Source organism: Dermacentor variabilis, chromosome 1 (genome assembly GCF_050947875.1).
Source record: "Dermacentor variabilis isolate Ectoservices chromosome 1, ASM5094787v1, whole genome shotgun sequence".
NCBI classification, from domain to species: domain Eukaryota; kingdom Metazoa; phylum Arthropoda; class Arachnida; order Ixodida; family Ixodidae; genus Dermacentor; species Dermacentor variabilis.
Window position 1 is genome coordinate 227,892,297 of NC_134568.1, and position 17,656 is coordinate 227,909,952.

A 17,656-nucleotide genomic window follows, 5' to 3' on the forward strand; every position below is an offset into this window, starting at 1 on the left:
AGGCAACAACTTCCCAAGTGGGCATCGGCGGGGAATCATAGCAACGCCTGTTAAAATTGTCGGCCAACATCTGGTCGAGCTCTTGCCGGCCCCCTTCACTCATTGGACGCCAGCACAAGTTCATGTTCCTCGAACAGGTGGCTAAAGCTGTCATGTAACTGTAAGTGTTTAAGACTCTTATAGATAACTGTTTGTCATTAGGCCCACAAAATACGGTTTGTGTTACAATCACAAAATAAGTGCTTTTGGGTCGCGTATCATATGCCGACAGGCAGGAACATTTACGTTTACTGGACCAAAAACTTGTCTATATGTGAGAAATGATAGACTGCGCTAAGCGAAGAACTGCAGCTCTTACCACTTATCTGGATGCAGCTCAAAAGCGCCTCCGAGAGAGGTGTGTAAAACTCGGGCTTGTCTGTCTGAAACTGTGCATCCACGAGGCTGCCACGTAAGTTGAACGACCAGGGGCATCCCACTGTGATTCTTGCCAAAACACAGTGCTAAAATTCTGCGTCTCCTCCTACAGCTTGTGCTGTCAATAAAGTTACCGGTTACATGTAATTGGGTGCTGCAAAAATGTAATTACCACGACCGTTACTCAGTAAAAAAAGTAATCGTTAAAATACAACATTACCAAGAAATGTAATTGATTGCAAGTAATTAATTACATGTAATTCGTTACGTACAAGTCTGCACTCGACAACTCGTACCGTGCGACAACGTCGAGTGTCATTTGTGCGAAGTTTCTTACACTGCATAAATTTACCTGCGTGTAAGAAAGCTTCACGCAAGTGACGCTACGTTGATGCACAGTATACGTTTTTAAGAGGCAATTTAACTGCGGGTAAAATTGTTTGTGTGAGCTGCCGCAGGAGTAATAATTTTGACTGTACAGCAACGACATTGGGCTGGTTTCGCGCTCTTTGTTTTTGACTTGCCTTTTGTAACTTCGATGAAGCTGTACTGTATCTTTTCTGTTTTTCAGATATGATCTCGTGATGTACACAATGAATAAAACTGGTCATTCAGCAACAACTCGTAACGTTTTCGTCGTAAAAACAACTACAAATAAGCTGGCTGACTGTATCGCTTTTTGGCCAGGAGTCAATATTACGAACGGCTTTGCATGCATTGAGATCTATCCGAGTGCTAAGGTATACATAGGTATACGCATATACCTGTGTACTATACCGTACATAGCTATAGGTATACCAAGCGTCTTATATAGTGTATAGACTTGACCATCGGTCATTTGATACATAAATACGCCTGGCTCTCGTGAGATCATCGAGGCTGAGCAGCACTGAACTTGGTCAGTGCGCTCGGATGGTAAACCGTGCTGCAAAGCTCTCTCGCTGACCGCCTGACCGCAGCAAGGGCAAACGATGAAACGAAATGAACTGCTTACTGTCCTACGAAGGCAGACACCCCGACGACAAAAGCTCCTTACACGTGGGCCATTTCTGCTGGTGTCGTAAGCTTTTCGCGTCGCAGAGTCCACTCTCAAGCATCCTTTATTGAAAGCGCAGCTGTCCGCCTAAACACGAACTCCTCCGCTTCCCGGCACCTCAGCTGATGGTGCGGCCCCGCGTGCGACCGTCACGTTCCAAGTCAGTGAGCACTCTTTCGCAGTCCCGGGTGTGTACAGCGCGCACCGGGCTTGGACGGTCGGGGTCGGTGCCGCCGTCGTCGTCCACTAGCACCAGCGGGCCGGCCCGTGCAGTGGCTGAGGCAGCAGCGAGGCGGCGCAGTGCCAGGGCGCCTGTGGCGGCAGTCGCGCCAGCTGAGCGACCGGCGGGGGCGGCGCGGCCAGCACCGGCTGCTCGCTGGCCTCGCCGCGGGCCACGCGCTGCGCGCTGCGCTCGTTGCGACGGAACTTGGCTCGCCGGTTCTGGAACCAGACCTGCGACACGGCGGGCATCGCCAGACGGCCCAACATGAAAGCCGTCCTCGCGCGCGGTCGCAATGCCCAACAAGGCTCTGTTTCGAGATCCTTCAATGCACCTGGCACGAGCCGTTTTCTTGAAAACATTCTTATTGCGTTTCTCACTGCTACCTTATTCCGGTGTGTAATCTTCCTTTGGCTAGGTTTTTCTGTGGATGTACGGGGTGATCATTTTAAAGTTTTCCGCAATTTCTAAAAAAAAAAAAAAAATCCCCTGTGCGGCAGGTAGCATAATTGTAGTACTTGAGTTGGACGATTCGAAGAGACGGACATTACTAGCCCTAGAAATCGAAACACCTATTCAGCTAACTATATGCACTAATTAATTTCCCGATTAGTTACTTTACTTACATTTGCTATTTACGAACTGTAGCGGGCGAGTTTTCAAGACGTATCCAATTGAAATGAATCTTCAGGACGGCATCAGTTTCGAGATATTATTTCCCAGTGTGGGACAAACTACATGACCGTTCCAGTTACTTTTGTGCTTCAGTACATAAAAGAGCGTTTTGGTAAAAAAAGAAAAGAACGCGAGTAGAACAACAGCGCATTTTTTACGGCGAGTTTGGTGGCGCATATCTCGAAACTGGTGTCATCCTGGAAGTGCATTCCAAGTAGATACGCACCGCAAACTCAACGGCTACAATTCGTAAGCTGCAATATGTGGCATAATATAATCAATTAAGAAGTTAATTAATATTGTTTTAATTAGTTGGATATATGTTTTTATTTCTTGTACAAGTAATCTCCGCTGTTCTGAATAATCCAGCTCAAGGACTAGAATTGTGTTATCTGCAACAGATAACACATTTTTAAACATTTCTTTGTTTACCGGGAAAATTAGAAATGATCACCCCGTATATTATTGCTTTGTTGTTGTTGCCCTTGTAACGGGTGATGGGAGTTGGTCGACGCACCTTTGACTCTCATCATCCCTCAAGCATCATACGTGAAAATAAATACATGAAAAATATTATTGGTTTATTGGTTCGCAAATAGACTGGGTGTCCCAACTATCATACACCAAGATTTAAAAAAAGATATGCAAATGCCACCTAGGTAGACAGAACCAAGGTAATGTTGTTTGCCGTCGCTTGGAGATACCCAGATTATTTTTCGCATTCCGCCTAATTAGATAATCAGTCATAATTAATTGATCAACTACTCAAATATTACAGTTAGACGAAAAGTGCCAATGAGATAATTGTAGAGCAGCACGAAAAACTCCCGATACAGCTATCTGTTGCTAAATACGTACTACATAAAAGTGTTTTTCCGACTGTGACCGAAGCCCGCGAACACACGCAAAATTGCCGCGCGACTGGCCGCTCGAGGCACTTTGCGTGTATTTTGGTGCATGATGGTTGGGGCATCCTGTATATGCAAAGGCAACAGAAAAGTGAAATAAAGACACGCTAACAATTGTATGCCTGAAAGCGATACCATGCACGTTCACCTGTTTCAAGAAAAAAAAAAACGAAGGCAAAGAGATAAGTGGAAGCACTACGCACCAATCACAGAGAACGTGCACCCACCATCACCCTTGTCCACCCGTACTTCTGTTGTCTCTGTTACAAGTGCGCAGGTCACTTTGAGCGCGATAATGCCATCCGACTCCTACCAACTAGTTCTTTGTTTTCTAGCTGCACCAAATAAAAAAAAAATGCCTGTGGCAGATTGCACAGTTGTAACCCTTGAGCTAAATTACTCGATGAGGTGGCCATTACTTCTACGAGAAATCAATATGCCTAATTGGATAATTAGTATAATTACACTGATTAACGTTTAAATGTAGGTGTTCCACGTAGCTTCGCTAGGTAGATGATACGTGGAACACCCGTGAATTTCGGCAAAAGTTTCGAGACCGATATATCGAAACTGAGGGCATTCTCACAGTTTTCCGAAGTGCTCACGCCATCAACACTGACCAGCTTCAATTGCACAATCGCAACATGTGTGCTACAGTTGCTACATGAAATTTATTTTAAATAATCGGATCAATAATATATCTCATTGGCGATTATAGTACAATTTTAGACTATTGCAGCTGCAGACCAGCGAAAACGATAATTTAGTCTCGCATACCCTACAGTTATTAACTGGATGTCACTGAATCCCACAACGTACCACACCTGTTGAATCCGAAGAGCCAAATTCTTTTTTTTAGACAGTGAATAATTTGTCTTATTTATTGGCAACACATAATTAGCAGCATTGGATATTAGTAAATGTGCGATATTCGGTGATTAACTAAATGGTTAGCTAAATTTCGCTAAAACCTATAAATAATATGACTTTAAGAAGACTACAGTCGCGGAATTGGAGCCGGCGAGTCCTCAAGGCACGGCTCTTAATAGATATATATCATGAGGCTAGCGATTTAGAAATATCCGTCCTAAAAATGTGGCATAGAATAGACTGGTGTTCCACTTAGTTTTGTTTTTGGGTGCTCTGAAAATCTGGGTAGGCGTATGCGGCGAAGGCGTACGGTGGATATCAGATGCGCCTCGTAGACGTAGAATGAGGGACAACACTGAGTGCTCCGCATAGCTTGACCCCTTATAGCTTGACTGCCGGCGCTCAATCCGCGTTTTGCATGGTCGTATACAGCGCATGCGCAGAACCCCAGCAACGAGTGTAGAAAACAATTTGTACGGCGTCGGACGCGCACTCAGCGTAATTGCGTTTTTTCATCATGAAAAAAAAAGGGGGGATGGCATCATCTTTCATGCCGAAACTGGCATGATAACTCTTGAGAGCGCCCTTGAGAGCACTTCTGTGCGTTTCTTCTCGTTCACTGGACGGCACCATGAAGCGAAGTATGATGCTTACTTAAATGCTCCCCCGATGAGTCATTCTTTTGTGCAGAGCCCAGATACAGACTGAGTTCCGAAAGAGTTGCCTCCCAGAAATATACACTTATCCCTCCAAGGTTAGTTGTTGGCGTCGGGCGCCCCACGCCTCGTCCACAAGGCTAAAACAATTTTTTGTCAGCTCTATATTATTTCTGCCCTTTATTATTGAGAGACAAGTCAACCACTTATACAGATAACAGTGTGGCTTCTTGTTCGCTAATTCAGTACAAGTGGAGCAGGGATTCAGCACTTTTCCAGGTGCGTTGTGCTTGGGTGCCACCCAGCAAACGCGCCCACAGCTTCCGCGTTACTCAGTCTGAACTGGTTCAACACGTCCCGCCCGCCGAAAATTCCCTCGGTTGGTTCGCTTTCACCCATAGTCACGAGACGGCGATATCCGGGTGTTCGTGTTTCTTAAATCTCTTTTTTTTTCCCCCGCAATGCAAACTCGTGAATCACAAGCCACACACACATATATATATATATATATTTCCTGCATGTGTTAGGCCAGAATCATAGGTCGCTGTGTAGACAGCGTTTTACTGCTCTAATGATACCACCAGACGTCGCTCTTAAAACCAACAGGCGCAACTTCTGCAGGCTGCGCCCCACAGCTTCGTACAACGGGTCGACGACGCCCGGAGACTTCCGGCGGCCGCGCGCGGAGCGCAAGCCCGCAGTGCGCCCCCCCCCCCCCCCCCCTTCTTCTGAAATCTCCGCTCGACCCCGCGAGTGCAGCCAAAAGTTCCCGCCAGCTGATGGGGCGGGCGAGCTGCGGAAGAGCGCGCGCCAGGGCGTCGGCGATGCTTATCTCCCCGCCGGGAGGACCGACACTCGGCGACAACGAGGCGTCGGCAGCCGCAGTTCGGGGCCCCGACGGCGGGCCCGTCTGCGTCGCGCGGATCGCGTTACAGGCACGCAAGGCGAAGGAAAAGCGAAACCGTACTCCCGCGCATTTTACGCTACGCGCAGATATGCGTGGCTGACTCCGGGAAAAACTGTTGTGTCAACGACGCTCAACCTCCCGTGCCACAGCTCGTTTCCGTTTCCCCCGCCGAAACGCGTTCAGAAGCGCGGTGAATTGAATTCGCGCAAGAGGGAGAAGCAAATGGTGTGCCCATCGACGCACAAAAAAAAAGAAAAGAAAGATGCTGTTATTGTGTGGGCATGACTTGTCTAGCGAGCGAGGGAAGTCATATAGATAAATCTAAAAATTAAATTGACGGGATTTTACGCGCCAAAACCACGATATGAATACGAGGCACGCCGTAGTGGGGGACTCCTGGTTAATTTTGAGCACCTGGAGTTCTTTAACGTGTCCTCAATGCACGGGACACGGACGCTTTTGCATTTTGCCCCCATTGAAATGCGGCCACCGCGGCGGGCGTATAAATCCATACCGAAAACGAATGTTATTCTAAGTATACTTTAGCAAAACAGAAAATTGAGCGAGTTGGCTGACCACATTTTAATGTAGCGTAAAAAGACGGAGAGCAAGTCGTAAAAGTAGCGATCGTGTATCTTCGTACTGTAACTGTACTTCGTCGTTTTGCGCTACAGGTAAATGTTATTACTCTAAATATGAATTTCGCAGCCGAGAGAACGATCGATCGAGACTCGTTGCTATGCAGATAACGCCCAGACTCCTCGTGCAAACACTTGGAGTAAAATATCCTGGGTCGCTCCGCGAAAAGAAACAAGAAATTGCGTTAAAGCATTTGTTTACAACGTCTATAGAATGCTTATGATTGTGCTACTGAAAGTTTTGCGAATTTATTATCACTACCAATGGCGACGCAGTCATAATGTACCTCACCATCGTACGCTTACTCACTGCAGTATCTGGATTTTCTGGAATGGATCGGCTGCATACAAAAACGAGCTGGTCGAACAAGAGCGGACCGGCTCGTTCTTTTGCAAACGCCGGCTCACCTGTACGCGTGCCTCGCTGAGGTTCACCCTGGCGGCCAGCTCTTCGCGGGCGAAGGCATCCGGGTAGTGGCTGCGCTCGAACGCCTTCTCCAGGGCGCTCAGCTGCTGGGCGCTGAACGCGGTGCGGCTGCGTCGAGCGGCGTCGGACGCGCGGCTCTCGGCAGGCTCAACGTTGCTCCGGCTGGGCGCTGCGGGAAGAGGCAACGGGCGCGAGCCGCTAACCGCTGCTCCCACGGGCCACGCGGCAGCAGGCGACAACTGATCGCCACCGGCGACAGAGTTCGAACCGTGACACCGTCGAATGCTGCCAGCCCTTTTGCTCACTCTCTCTCTCTCTCTGAACACGCTTGTTGATTATTGGGTTTATAACGTCCCGAAGGAGGACGGGGCAATGAGAGACCGAGGTGGGGAGGGGTGGGGTGTGTGTGTCTATGCGTGTGGGGTGCGTGTCTGTAAAAACGTTCTTCCTTAAATTACATTCTGAAACAATATTGGCTGTCAGGACTTTGGGTACACGTTCAGTAGACATTTTAGTGACATCCACTAATTGTCGCTCCTGCGATGCACCCGAAATAATTTGTTTTATAGGCTGGCGAGATGCCGTTTTAATTCGGGATGTGCATCAGAGACCTTGATCTGAATCATCATTCCGTGCGATGTCTGGTGCCAACTAGTTGCGACGATGTACCCTTCGATATGTTTATGCTCATTGAAATGCATACAGCCCGTGGAAAAGACGCATTTTGAATCGAAATGTGGAACGTATAGTTTCATCTGCAACTAATTTCATTCAAAGAATCTTCCAACTCAAACATCTATACGAACGAACTGAATTTCGCCCAGAGCGCTATCCTGTATTGTTAAGGTATTTATCCTTACCACCATTTGAGTGTTTCTTGTGAAAATCAACCCTGACATGGAGCAGCAACTCCATGGTGCTCTGTGTATGCCTTCCTCGCAGTGCACGTGGAAGAGAATTCTTAGCTCTTTATTTGTTTGCTTCTCGCAAGTGCCTTAAGTGCCTTAATTAAGTACCACGAAAAAGAAAAGGTGATTGGGGCCTAATGGTAGAGCATCAGGCTGCATTGCTGGATGTCCGCGGTTCGTTCCCATCATCGGGCACGTAATTATTTTTTTTTCTTTTCCTTAGGTGTGCGCTGTTCGACAAGACAGCAACTTCACCCAGCAGCCACGATCAGGGAAGTCCGGGAAGCTTCGCCGAGAAAACTTCGCTTAAAAATAAAGGAAATATCAATGCGGGCGATAGATCAACACAATCACTCAAAAGTAGTTGGCGACGAATGAGAAAGGTTTAAATTAAAGATCGGTTGAAATACTGCACTCAGCACAATACAAATGTGTCGTTCTCGCTATAACGCAGCGTTTGGTACCAAAGCGCAGATATCACGTTTCAGTGAATAGTGTTATTTTAATGCGATTAACATTCTTAGGATATTTCACGTGCTTTCCGGAAAACTACACTTGAAGTCGGCTAACATGCACCATTCTTTTGTTTTTATCAATTCTGTGAAACCCGCTGAGAAATTTCAACTAGAAAAATCCGCTTTTTTTTTTATGTGAATTCCGTGAAACCTGCTCAGAAACTTCAACTTGAAAGATCAAACACTATTAAGATACCTTTCATTCCATCTCTCTCAGCTTCTGGCAGTACTTCACATTTCCTCATAAAAAGCAAGGACGACAAAATAAATAACAAAGAAACGAAAAGAACCCGATGCAAATGGAAAGGTTTGTAAAAGAGGTCCCACAGCAGGAGCTTCTTCGGGAGTCTCTTTCGACTCTTTCAAATGCTTTGCTGTGGCTTTGTTTTGAAATATCCTGGCGTCAGCCGCGTCAGATGCAATGCTGACGGCGAGAAAATTCCACATGTCAAACTGTTCACCACTCTAGCAGGGCCTCGTGCTCCTAGTAAAAGAAAAAAAGAAAGAAAGAAAGAAAGAAAGAAAGCGCACATCGACAAATTATTAAAACAACAGTGAACAAGATGTCCTGAACTTAGAAAACGGAAATGCCACCCAAAGGTGACCCATGATGTCACCTTTTTCGGGAATGTCCGGTACCCTTTTGGCGACTGACTTGCTCGGTGAGCCAAGCTCGGCATACAAAGTGGCATGCACCATGATAATCACGGCGATGGGACCGAAGGACCACACAACTGCGGACATGATGTTTGCGGAGTAGAGAAGAGGCATCGCCACCAATGTGGCCGCGACCAGCCTGTGGTTCTTGGCGAGCGCCATGCCTCGTGCCCCACACGAGCGCAGTCTCGCCGCGGTGGTGTAGCTTGAACGCGGCGCACACGGCACCAATCGCTGCGGTGCTCGCCACTAGTACCATGCTGGACACGACGCAGCCCGCCATGATGCCGACGAAAATGACGCAGTAGTTGCTGCGGAAGCGGTCCATATTCGATCGGATCCGGTTGGTGAGCTCCTGGGCCGACTTCGGAATGGAAAACTTGGTGGTGTCCGCGAAATCTTTCCACGGCTGTGCGCGGTTGAGCGTTCGCTGGACCAGGACACGATGGCACGGCGAACGTCAAGCTCATCCTGTCTGGGAGTCGAGTAGAGGCGCCTGCGCTGCAACACGCGGAAGGTGACTGGGGCATCACCTGAAGACTTCGGCCTGTGGTTCAGGGATTCCTGGACTTCGCCTTGCTCACAGTTCATGTCTTCGAGGTACTTATAATCAGCCGCTGCGCTGGGAGTTGATGGCTGGATGGAAGCGGTCGCTGTTCTTTTTGACGAGCTCCGCAGCAGATTGACGTGGCGCTAGCACTGCTCAGAGCTTGCGAGTCACATGTCACGGCACGTTCACCGAAGAATTCTCGAAGATGAAGATGCAGAATCCGGTAGAGAAAGGATGAGAAAGACAAATTGTGCTCTACCAAAATTTTAGAGCAAAGCTTTCTTTTAGCCCTGACATACGGGCAAAGTCATTCGAAGTAAACCTCTTTCCTTTACCGAACTCCCTACTAAAAGCAGTTTCGCCAAGTTTCGCCGCTGACACAGAGTACGCGGCGCAGTATGTGTTATAACGACGTAGGAGATCGCATGGCACTGCTTCTTTAAACCGAAACTGACAAAACGGTAAAAAAGTAGTGTATTGGGTGAACGGAAAGTAAAAGAAAAAAGAAAAGAGAAGGTAAACTATCTTTAGTTCTGTCAAAAGCATTAAAAATTTTAAGGCTAGCATCGCTTACGGTCCACTCCGGTCACATTTCATTTGTTCAACCGTTGCGAAGAATTGCCACCGATTTCACTAATGCATTAGCGCGTCTGTCAGACGCCAAACGCACGCAGTCAGCTTGGCTGCAATTGCTCAGTCGGCTTGGTAGCAGGTTGAGAGGGCGTTTTGGAATGCTGATCTAGCCGTCCCACGCCGGAATGAGCGTTGTGCGAACACGTACCGTGGCGAACACGCCCTATAGCGTTCCTGTAGTGCAGCTGTGTGCGAGTTGTTAGCAGAGGTTTGTCTGAATGGAATAAACGTCGAGCGAAAAATGTGCATGGAGCTTCCCAACCCTGACAACATTTGGACTGTGAGAACCGCGATTCCGCATTTAAGCCGCATGGGAACGAAGTTATAGAGCGAAGAAACTGCCGGAGGCTAACATGATGCAGCTAACAGCGCCTGCCACGGTTTGAGATTAGCACTGCAGTAAAATTGTGCCGCTGCTAAGTATAAAACTGTTTAGGAAGCAGTAGAATTATTGATAAGTCACCATAGTGTTTAAAGTGAAGCTTTGCGAACCTCGCCGGGTTTCGTGATCGTGGGAGCTGCAGCCTGACTGTTCGCTTGGCGATTAGGCCAACCAATCACAGCGGAGGACGCGCGGCGCGCGCACGGCTGAGTTCCTTGCAGCACCACCAGATGGCGCTCGCCTCCGCGCGTCTGGAATGAGATGTGAAGGGATGAGAAGCGAAGAGCAAGTTCATATCAACAAGGGACTGAGACAGGGTTGCCCTCTATCCCCGCTGCTGTTTATGATGTACATGGCGAGGATGGAAAGAGCGCTTGAGTGAAGCGATATCGGCTTTAATCTCTCATATAGACAGGCGGGTACAGTAGTAGAGCAGCAGCTTCCAGGTTTGTTTTATGCGGACGACATTGTGTCCCTAGCTCACAAGCAAAGTGATATGCAACGCCTGGCTAATACCTGCGGACAGGAAGGCGAGAATTTAGGTCTGAAATTTAGCGTTAAAAAATCAAGTGTTATGGTATTCAATGAAAACACTTAAAAGACAATGTCAATACAGGGCCAGGAAATACCTCGGGTAAAATACTATATATACCTTGGTATATGGATAAACGAAGGCAATAGATATATGGAAACACACGAAAAAAACAATAATAGCAAATGGGAAGAGTCCCGGCCACGGCGGCCGCATTTCGATAGGGGTGAAATGCGAAAACACCCGTGTACTTAGAATTAAGTGCACGTTAAAGAACCCCAGGTGGTCCAAATTTCCGGAGTCCCATACTACGGCATGCCTCATAATCATATCGTGGTTTTGGCACATAAAACCCCATAATTTAATTTTAATTTTTAAAGGGGGAAGAGAAATGAGGCCATAATGAAACACAGAGCGCTATGGGGATACAATAGGTACGAGGTGCTCTGCGGTATGTGGAAAGGTGTAGTGGTTCCAGGACTGACATTTGGAAATGTGCTTGTTTTCTTGAAGTGAGGAGTACTATCAGGACACGATGGCAACCAAAGGTCAGTGAGACGCATCGCAGTGGGCTCTCACGGGAAGACTACAAATGAAGCTGTGCAGGGTGATACGGGCTGGACAACTTTTGATGTTATGGAAGCTCAGAGTAAAATTGATTATGAAGAAGGACTGAGGAATATCGAAGAAAGTAAATGGGCTGGGAGAGTGTTCAGGTATTTGCATAGAAAAAACAAACATTGATTCACAGTGGAGGAAAAAGAACTAGGAAGCTTACTAGCAAGTATGCGGCAGGTATGGTGAGCAACATGGCAACAAAGAACGTCAAGCGGAAAGTCAGAGAGGCTGAAATAGTCTCATGGGTGGCGGCAATGGAAAAGAAACCTGCTATGAGTAAGTACATAAAAGAAAAAAAAAACGAAATCAGGAAAGAAGCAATTTATGATAACTCAAAAGGAAGCTTATTACTTTTTGAAGCGAGATCAGGATGCCTTAGAACACGCACCTATGAATTGAGATACAACAAGGAAGAAGAAGCATGTGCTTGCTACGGTAAAGCTAGGGAAACGAGGGAGCATGTTTTATTAGCATGTGAAGATGTCTGTCCAGCGGTCGATGTGGGCACCTCTGACCTCCTTGAAGCCCTTCGGTTCAGCGAGAGCAAGGGGAAAGTGAACTTGTCGGCAATAGAGATAAGAGGCTATTTGAATATTGGCGAAAGAAAAGTAGCGAAACGACAAACAATGGAGGTGTACAAGAACAAACTTCACAATAGGGCTTCATAAAGTTTGGTGATGGGAATTCTTCGTGGTTTTCCTTCCTTTCTTTTTTTTCCTTTTTATTAACATAGGTAGGACGTTGTAAGTAATGTAATAACAAGAACTTGGTGGCGCAACCCACCGCACCATTCCAAAGGGGAACGTCATAGCATCCATCCATCCAGCCATCTGCGGCACCGGCCGGGCGGTGGAAAGAGAAAAAATAAAAAGAACCAGAAAGCTTGCCTACGCGCATCCGCGGCTGCACGGTAATGAGGAAGTAAACGCTTCTTGCAGATAGACTGGATTCGAATTGCGTTACGTACGTATGCGCATGCTGCCTATGAAACCATGATGCGTTCAAGGCGTCGGTCGCACTCACTAGTAGTCAGCAATTTCGCTTAAAAGAAGGCTCGGTACAATTTTTGTGCGCCCGCGCTTGTGTGTGTGTGTGTGTGTGCGCGCGCGCGCGCGTGCCTGCGTGCGTGCGTGTACTATAGTGCTTCCGACTCTTTATGCACTTATAGAAAACTTCGCTATATGTAAATTCCAGCTCGTCGGATCTGCTGCATTTCTGTCAAGTTTTCTGTTATTGATGAGCAACGAATGAGGTTTATAAAGGGGTTCGAGCTCCCTTAACGGAAACCCCTTTAAAGCCCACACAGGAGTTGGTGTATCTTCCTTTCCGCAAGCGGCCCTCACCAAAAAGGAGATACTCTTTTGTCGTGTCATTCCCCGTGAGCGCCTTTCCGGTAGATGTTCCTCTCGAGTAAATGCGTTTGGAGTGCACGCGTGCCAGGGGTATTAGCCTTTTCCCCACCAGCGGCTAGAGCGGCGTGTCTCTAGTCGCTTCGCGTACACCGATTCATAAGCTTCTTTTTTTTTTTTAGCTGTAGTCGCGTACTCTCGCCGTCTTGATTTTTTTTTTCGTTTATCTATGTTGTGTGTACAATTTATTCCCCCCTGTGTGGAAAATCTGCTTCGTGGATATGAGCCATTTGTTGAGGCCACAGTATCAACAAGGACTTCGCATCGTCTTGTTTTCGCTCTCGGAATAAACGACTCACGACAGCGTAAAATTTGGTGGAGATGTGAGGTGGTGCAATATAAACTACGGAACCGCATCCACTGATGCTTTATCGCAGTTGTCGCGTCACCGGACTTCCCCCTTTGCCCTCGGAAATGTCCAGCAACGGAAATGCTCTGACTATAACGCCTGGTGGTCACTGGCCACATCACAGAGAGAGACGCAAATGCGGTGGAAGAACGCAAGACGTGGACGACTGGCTGACCCACTACCAACGGGTGAAGAGACACGACAGATGGGACACAACTGCTCAGCTCACGAATGTCGTGTTCTTTCTGACTAACATAGGGGCAGCCATAAGCGTCAATTACGGAGTCGTGGGGGGGCGCAGGGGTGTTCTCGACCGCCTCCCCTCCATAGCTACCCCTTCCCGGTGGCAAACCCTGGCAGCCCACGCTGTATGTTTTTGCAAAGGAGAACGTTACAAATACGTTTTCGTTGTACAAAGAATGAACCATGCGTAAATAAACTTCCAAATATTGATCAAAGCAGTGGCTGATTTATTTTGTGTGCCTCCCTCAATGCACAGTTAGTTTGCCTTCCACCCGTCCACACGAACCCCTGGGCGATGCCGTCTGGGTCGTCGCCTCCCCCTCCTGGACAAAATGGGACCGCTACACCTATGCGCCACGAAAACCACGAAGGTATGCTTACCAGACGAGATCGGTTTGTTGATGAAATAAAAAAAAAATGGGCAGAAACCATCGATTATTATTGTCAATGTAAGCGAATAGCCGCACGGCTTAAGAAAGCTATTCGTTTTATTAAAGGAATAGTGCGCTTGAAGGCGTATATTTGTGGCAGTGAGGATATTTTGGCAGCGTTTGTTGTCCCATTGAATAATTCCGTTGTGAACAGAACCTTTGATCAGCATATTGCACCGGTGCCGGAGTAGCCGCCACAGGAGGAGAGGGCAGCGATAAAAGAGGAGGGCAATCATTCCCGAGGGCTGCATTACAGCACCTAAACCTGCAGACGCCACAAAGCTCTCGTGCCACAGCAGATGCCGCCAGGCCCGTCGTTTCGCTAACGCACAAAAGCCTAGGCGATATTACTAAGGCATGTTTTTAACAGAGTAAAGCTCAACGTTTGCATTGTCGCCTATTGCCTATCTCCACAAACCCCGGAATAGCCCTGGACACCTTTAAAAATTTGATAACATATTTATTTTGTCGTTGCAAATGTCATGTTTATAACTGATCAGTTTGTGAGAAGTACGTTCGTACCGAAGGTCTTATAATCTGTTATAGTATTTACTGTTGGAGTGTGGCGACTAACGCGCCTCGCAACTCGGTTGCGCGACCGCACGCGCACTTTGCATCGGCGGTGAAAGTCCGACCGCCGACCACCGACCGCGAAATCGGTGGCCAAAGAAAGATTTTCCATTTAAAAAATGCTTTGGTGGCAGCCACAGAGGAAAAAAAAATGTTGGTCAAAGACACTTAAGAATGCTTACGTGTGGGAATGCGAGAGTGTTGTAGTCGCTCTATGGAAATGTTTTCGCTTAGGTATTCATCCGTATGTCGTCGTGCACGTTGTAAACTTGCGCGGCATTCCTCTTTTTTTTTTATGTTCCTTTGTTTCATGTTCTACGGCGTGCTTCCGTGGGCGACCAGGTTGCACAGATGAAGCTGAGGTAGACTCCTCGAAGTGCATCCCAGTAGACACACCACCGATAAAATCGGAAGAGCAAGCGTGGGAGGCAGCGACGTGACGCGTGCAATGATGCACGCACTAGGCACACCTAGTTTTATACACTCGTGATTTGGCGTCGGGAGTGCATCGCAGTAGACACAGCATCGATGAAATCCGAAGAGCAAGTAACACGTGGGAAACAGTGACGGAGGCAGTGACGTGACGTGTAAAATGATACACGCACTAAGCATAACATTCGTCAGGCATGGCCGTGGGTCCACCGTGGCGTCGGGAAGCGTCCTCGTCTCGCACCCTATAGTGTCCTGGGTTCGATGCGCACCCAGATAGAAACGTACAAACTTTTCATTTCCATTAAGGGACTTTGTTTACCTGGCTGACAAATTTGGCGTCAATCCCAGAATTTCTTATGGTTTTTTTTTTACTCGTCGCGTCGTCGGCCATTTTTGGTACTAACTTTCGGTCACGGCGCCGCGGGCAACGCCGGATTTTCGTGTAATGGGGCACATAAGGCTTTCGCATTAAAAGAATATGCGCATCCCACGAATAGTATGAATCGGTTTAAGCGAAGCATTCACCGCTGTTTGTGCAGATCGCAGTTTTTGTTTAGCGAACATTTGTAAGTAAGAGCGCACGACTAAGTTGGACACATCTTGAACAGGAAGCGCCTAGCTCAATACATACTTGTGGTATTCGAACAAGCGGATTCTACACATGACGACGAAGGGCAGACGTCGATGGCATGACGACACTTCAAGGACAACGACGCAATGACAACGACTGCATGACGACAACGCAATGGCGACGATGGATTGACGAAGAGGGAATGACGACGACATCATACAATGAGATGACAAACCTGGCATGGCTACGACAAAATGGAGACGATAGAACGACCACGACGGCGTCACGACTACAGTATTGGCACGAATGCATGACGGCGATTGGATGACGACGGCAGAGCGGAAAATATATAATGAGTACGACGGCATAATGACGACACTATGACCACAAAGTTTATTCCTAATGAAGTGGGCTGATTTCCACGTAGGGTAGAGCCCTTAGTTCAGGGCCCCATTGGCTCGCGCCACTCCGCGTGCCCGCTGGATCAGCCGTCGCTGCACCTGTAGGCCTAAGGTGGTCAGCGCAACCTCTCAGGAGGAAGGTGGGGAAGGAATAGGGGAGTAACATGGAGGGTGTGGGCATTCCCAAGTGTAGTGATATACCGTGGACTTTGCTCCACAGTAGGGACAGTATGAGGAAGTCGTGAAGATAAAAGAGACAAGGGAACGAATTAGTTTGCAGCTGTCGCCGCGCGACGGCATCTTCTCGGTCAAGGGAATGATGTGGTGGGGGGAAGTGTCTCCTGTTACCTCCGTCATGTAGTAGAGTTTCTGTGCAGTTTAGTGGTGCTGTCGGTGCGTCGTCTGGGTTGGACAGCTCTTCCAATGGCGCCCGGTTAGCGAGCTCTCATTAGCGCGTTTATTACCACGGAGAGAGGCGTGTCCAGGTGCCTAAAAGATACGCACTTTGTGTAATGCTGTGGTGTGTAATGATGTAAGGATACAGTGTGTGTAGGGTGTCCCCATCCCTTGTGTCAAAGTCCTGCAGGCGGTTTATGAATCAGTGGCCACTGTGATGGGTTGATCCGGTGTCAGCATGGTTGAAGCGTGTACGATGGCTAGGGTGATAGCAGCCTCTTCCGCTGTGCCACTGTCTACGATTTTCAGCGTCGCCGAAGCCCTAAGAGTATCTGTACTATGTAGTACGACTATAGACAAAGGGCAGGTCTCTGTGGGTAACGGGCGATGTCGATCTATAGGACCGGTGTATCCGATGTGCCATCGCTAAAGAGTCCACTCAGGGCTTGTGCGCTTGCTTGTCTCCGGCCTTCACGACGGTCAGGGTGCATATTCCGGGAGAATTGGGGCCACGTGAATATTGTTTCGAATGCTAAGGGCAAAAAATGTGTGGTTTCCTTGGTGTTTGGTATCCTTAGCCGGGATAGAATGACGCACCCCTGCCTTGTTCGTTGGAGGCGTTATATATGGCAGCCCACGGAGGTCACCACGTATTCCAAAAGCTGCGTTTCGGATACGAAAGAAAGCTGAGAAGAAAGGAATCGCGTGCCCGTGTCGACTTCGTAACTTGCGCAGCAGTTGTTCCGTTAGGGCGAGTGTAACGGGATTACACGGAACTTGATCGTTTTCGTGCTCTTTCGTGTTTTTAATGCACCTAAATCAGCCCTCTTAAACACTCGGGGCCGCGAAAAGAGAAAGCAGCATATGACTAGAATGCGCAGGAACAGGGTTGTGCATGCGTCAGTGCTTCACTTGTTTCCTTGTTTCCTTGTTTTGCTTTTTTCGCGCAATGTCGGGGTGCTTCAACTGCTATAATTGTGCGAAGCTCACACTCAGCTACGCGATGAGCCGGTTTAGTTGTTCCTAACAGGGCTGCGTGGGGGGTGGGGGTGTACTTTGTAAGTGTCCACCTAGTGGACATGTCCATTTCGTATGCTACTGAAGTACTGGTTGGCTGAGGGCGCCTGTCTCAACACGCGTAGCCCAGCCCAGCCAGAGAGAACTTCAATAGCATCCGAAATGGACGTGTCACTAGGTAGCCACTTACAGAATAACCCCCCCCCCCCCTGCCCCGTGAATCCTTCAGCAATATTAATGATGGATATGCAAATTATTGCGTGTTCTCTATTCACTGCAAATAATTAA

General features: G+C 48.0%; 1 protein-coding gene across 1 annotated transcript in view; it reads right to left on the minus strand.

Annotated features, from left to right (window-relative positions):
- Positions 1 to 1,105: 1,105 nt before the first annotated feature.
- LOC142558205 (dorsal root ganglia homeobox protein-like) overlaps positions 1,106 to 17,656 on the minus strand; it is a 58,037-nt gene continuing 41,486 nt past the window's right edge. Inside the window, exons 2-3 of the mRNA XM_075670367.1 lie at positions 6,736 to 6,923; positions 1,106 to 1,906 (exon numbers count right to left, since the gene is read on the minus strand). Of these exons, the coding sequence (XP_075526482.1) occupies positions 1,700 to 1,906; positions 6,736 to 6,923 (395 nt within the window). The 3' untranslated portion in view covers positions 1,106 to 1,699. The remainder of the gene's footprint in view (positions 1,907 to 6,735; positions 6,924 to 17,656) is intronic.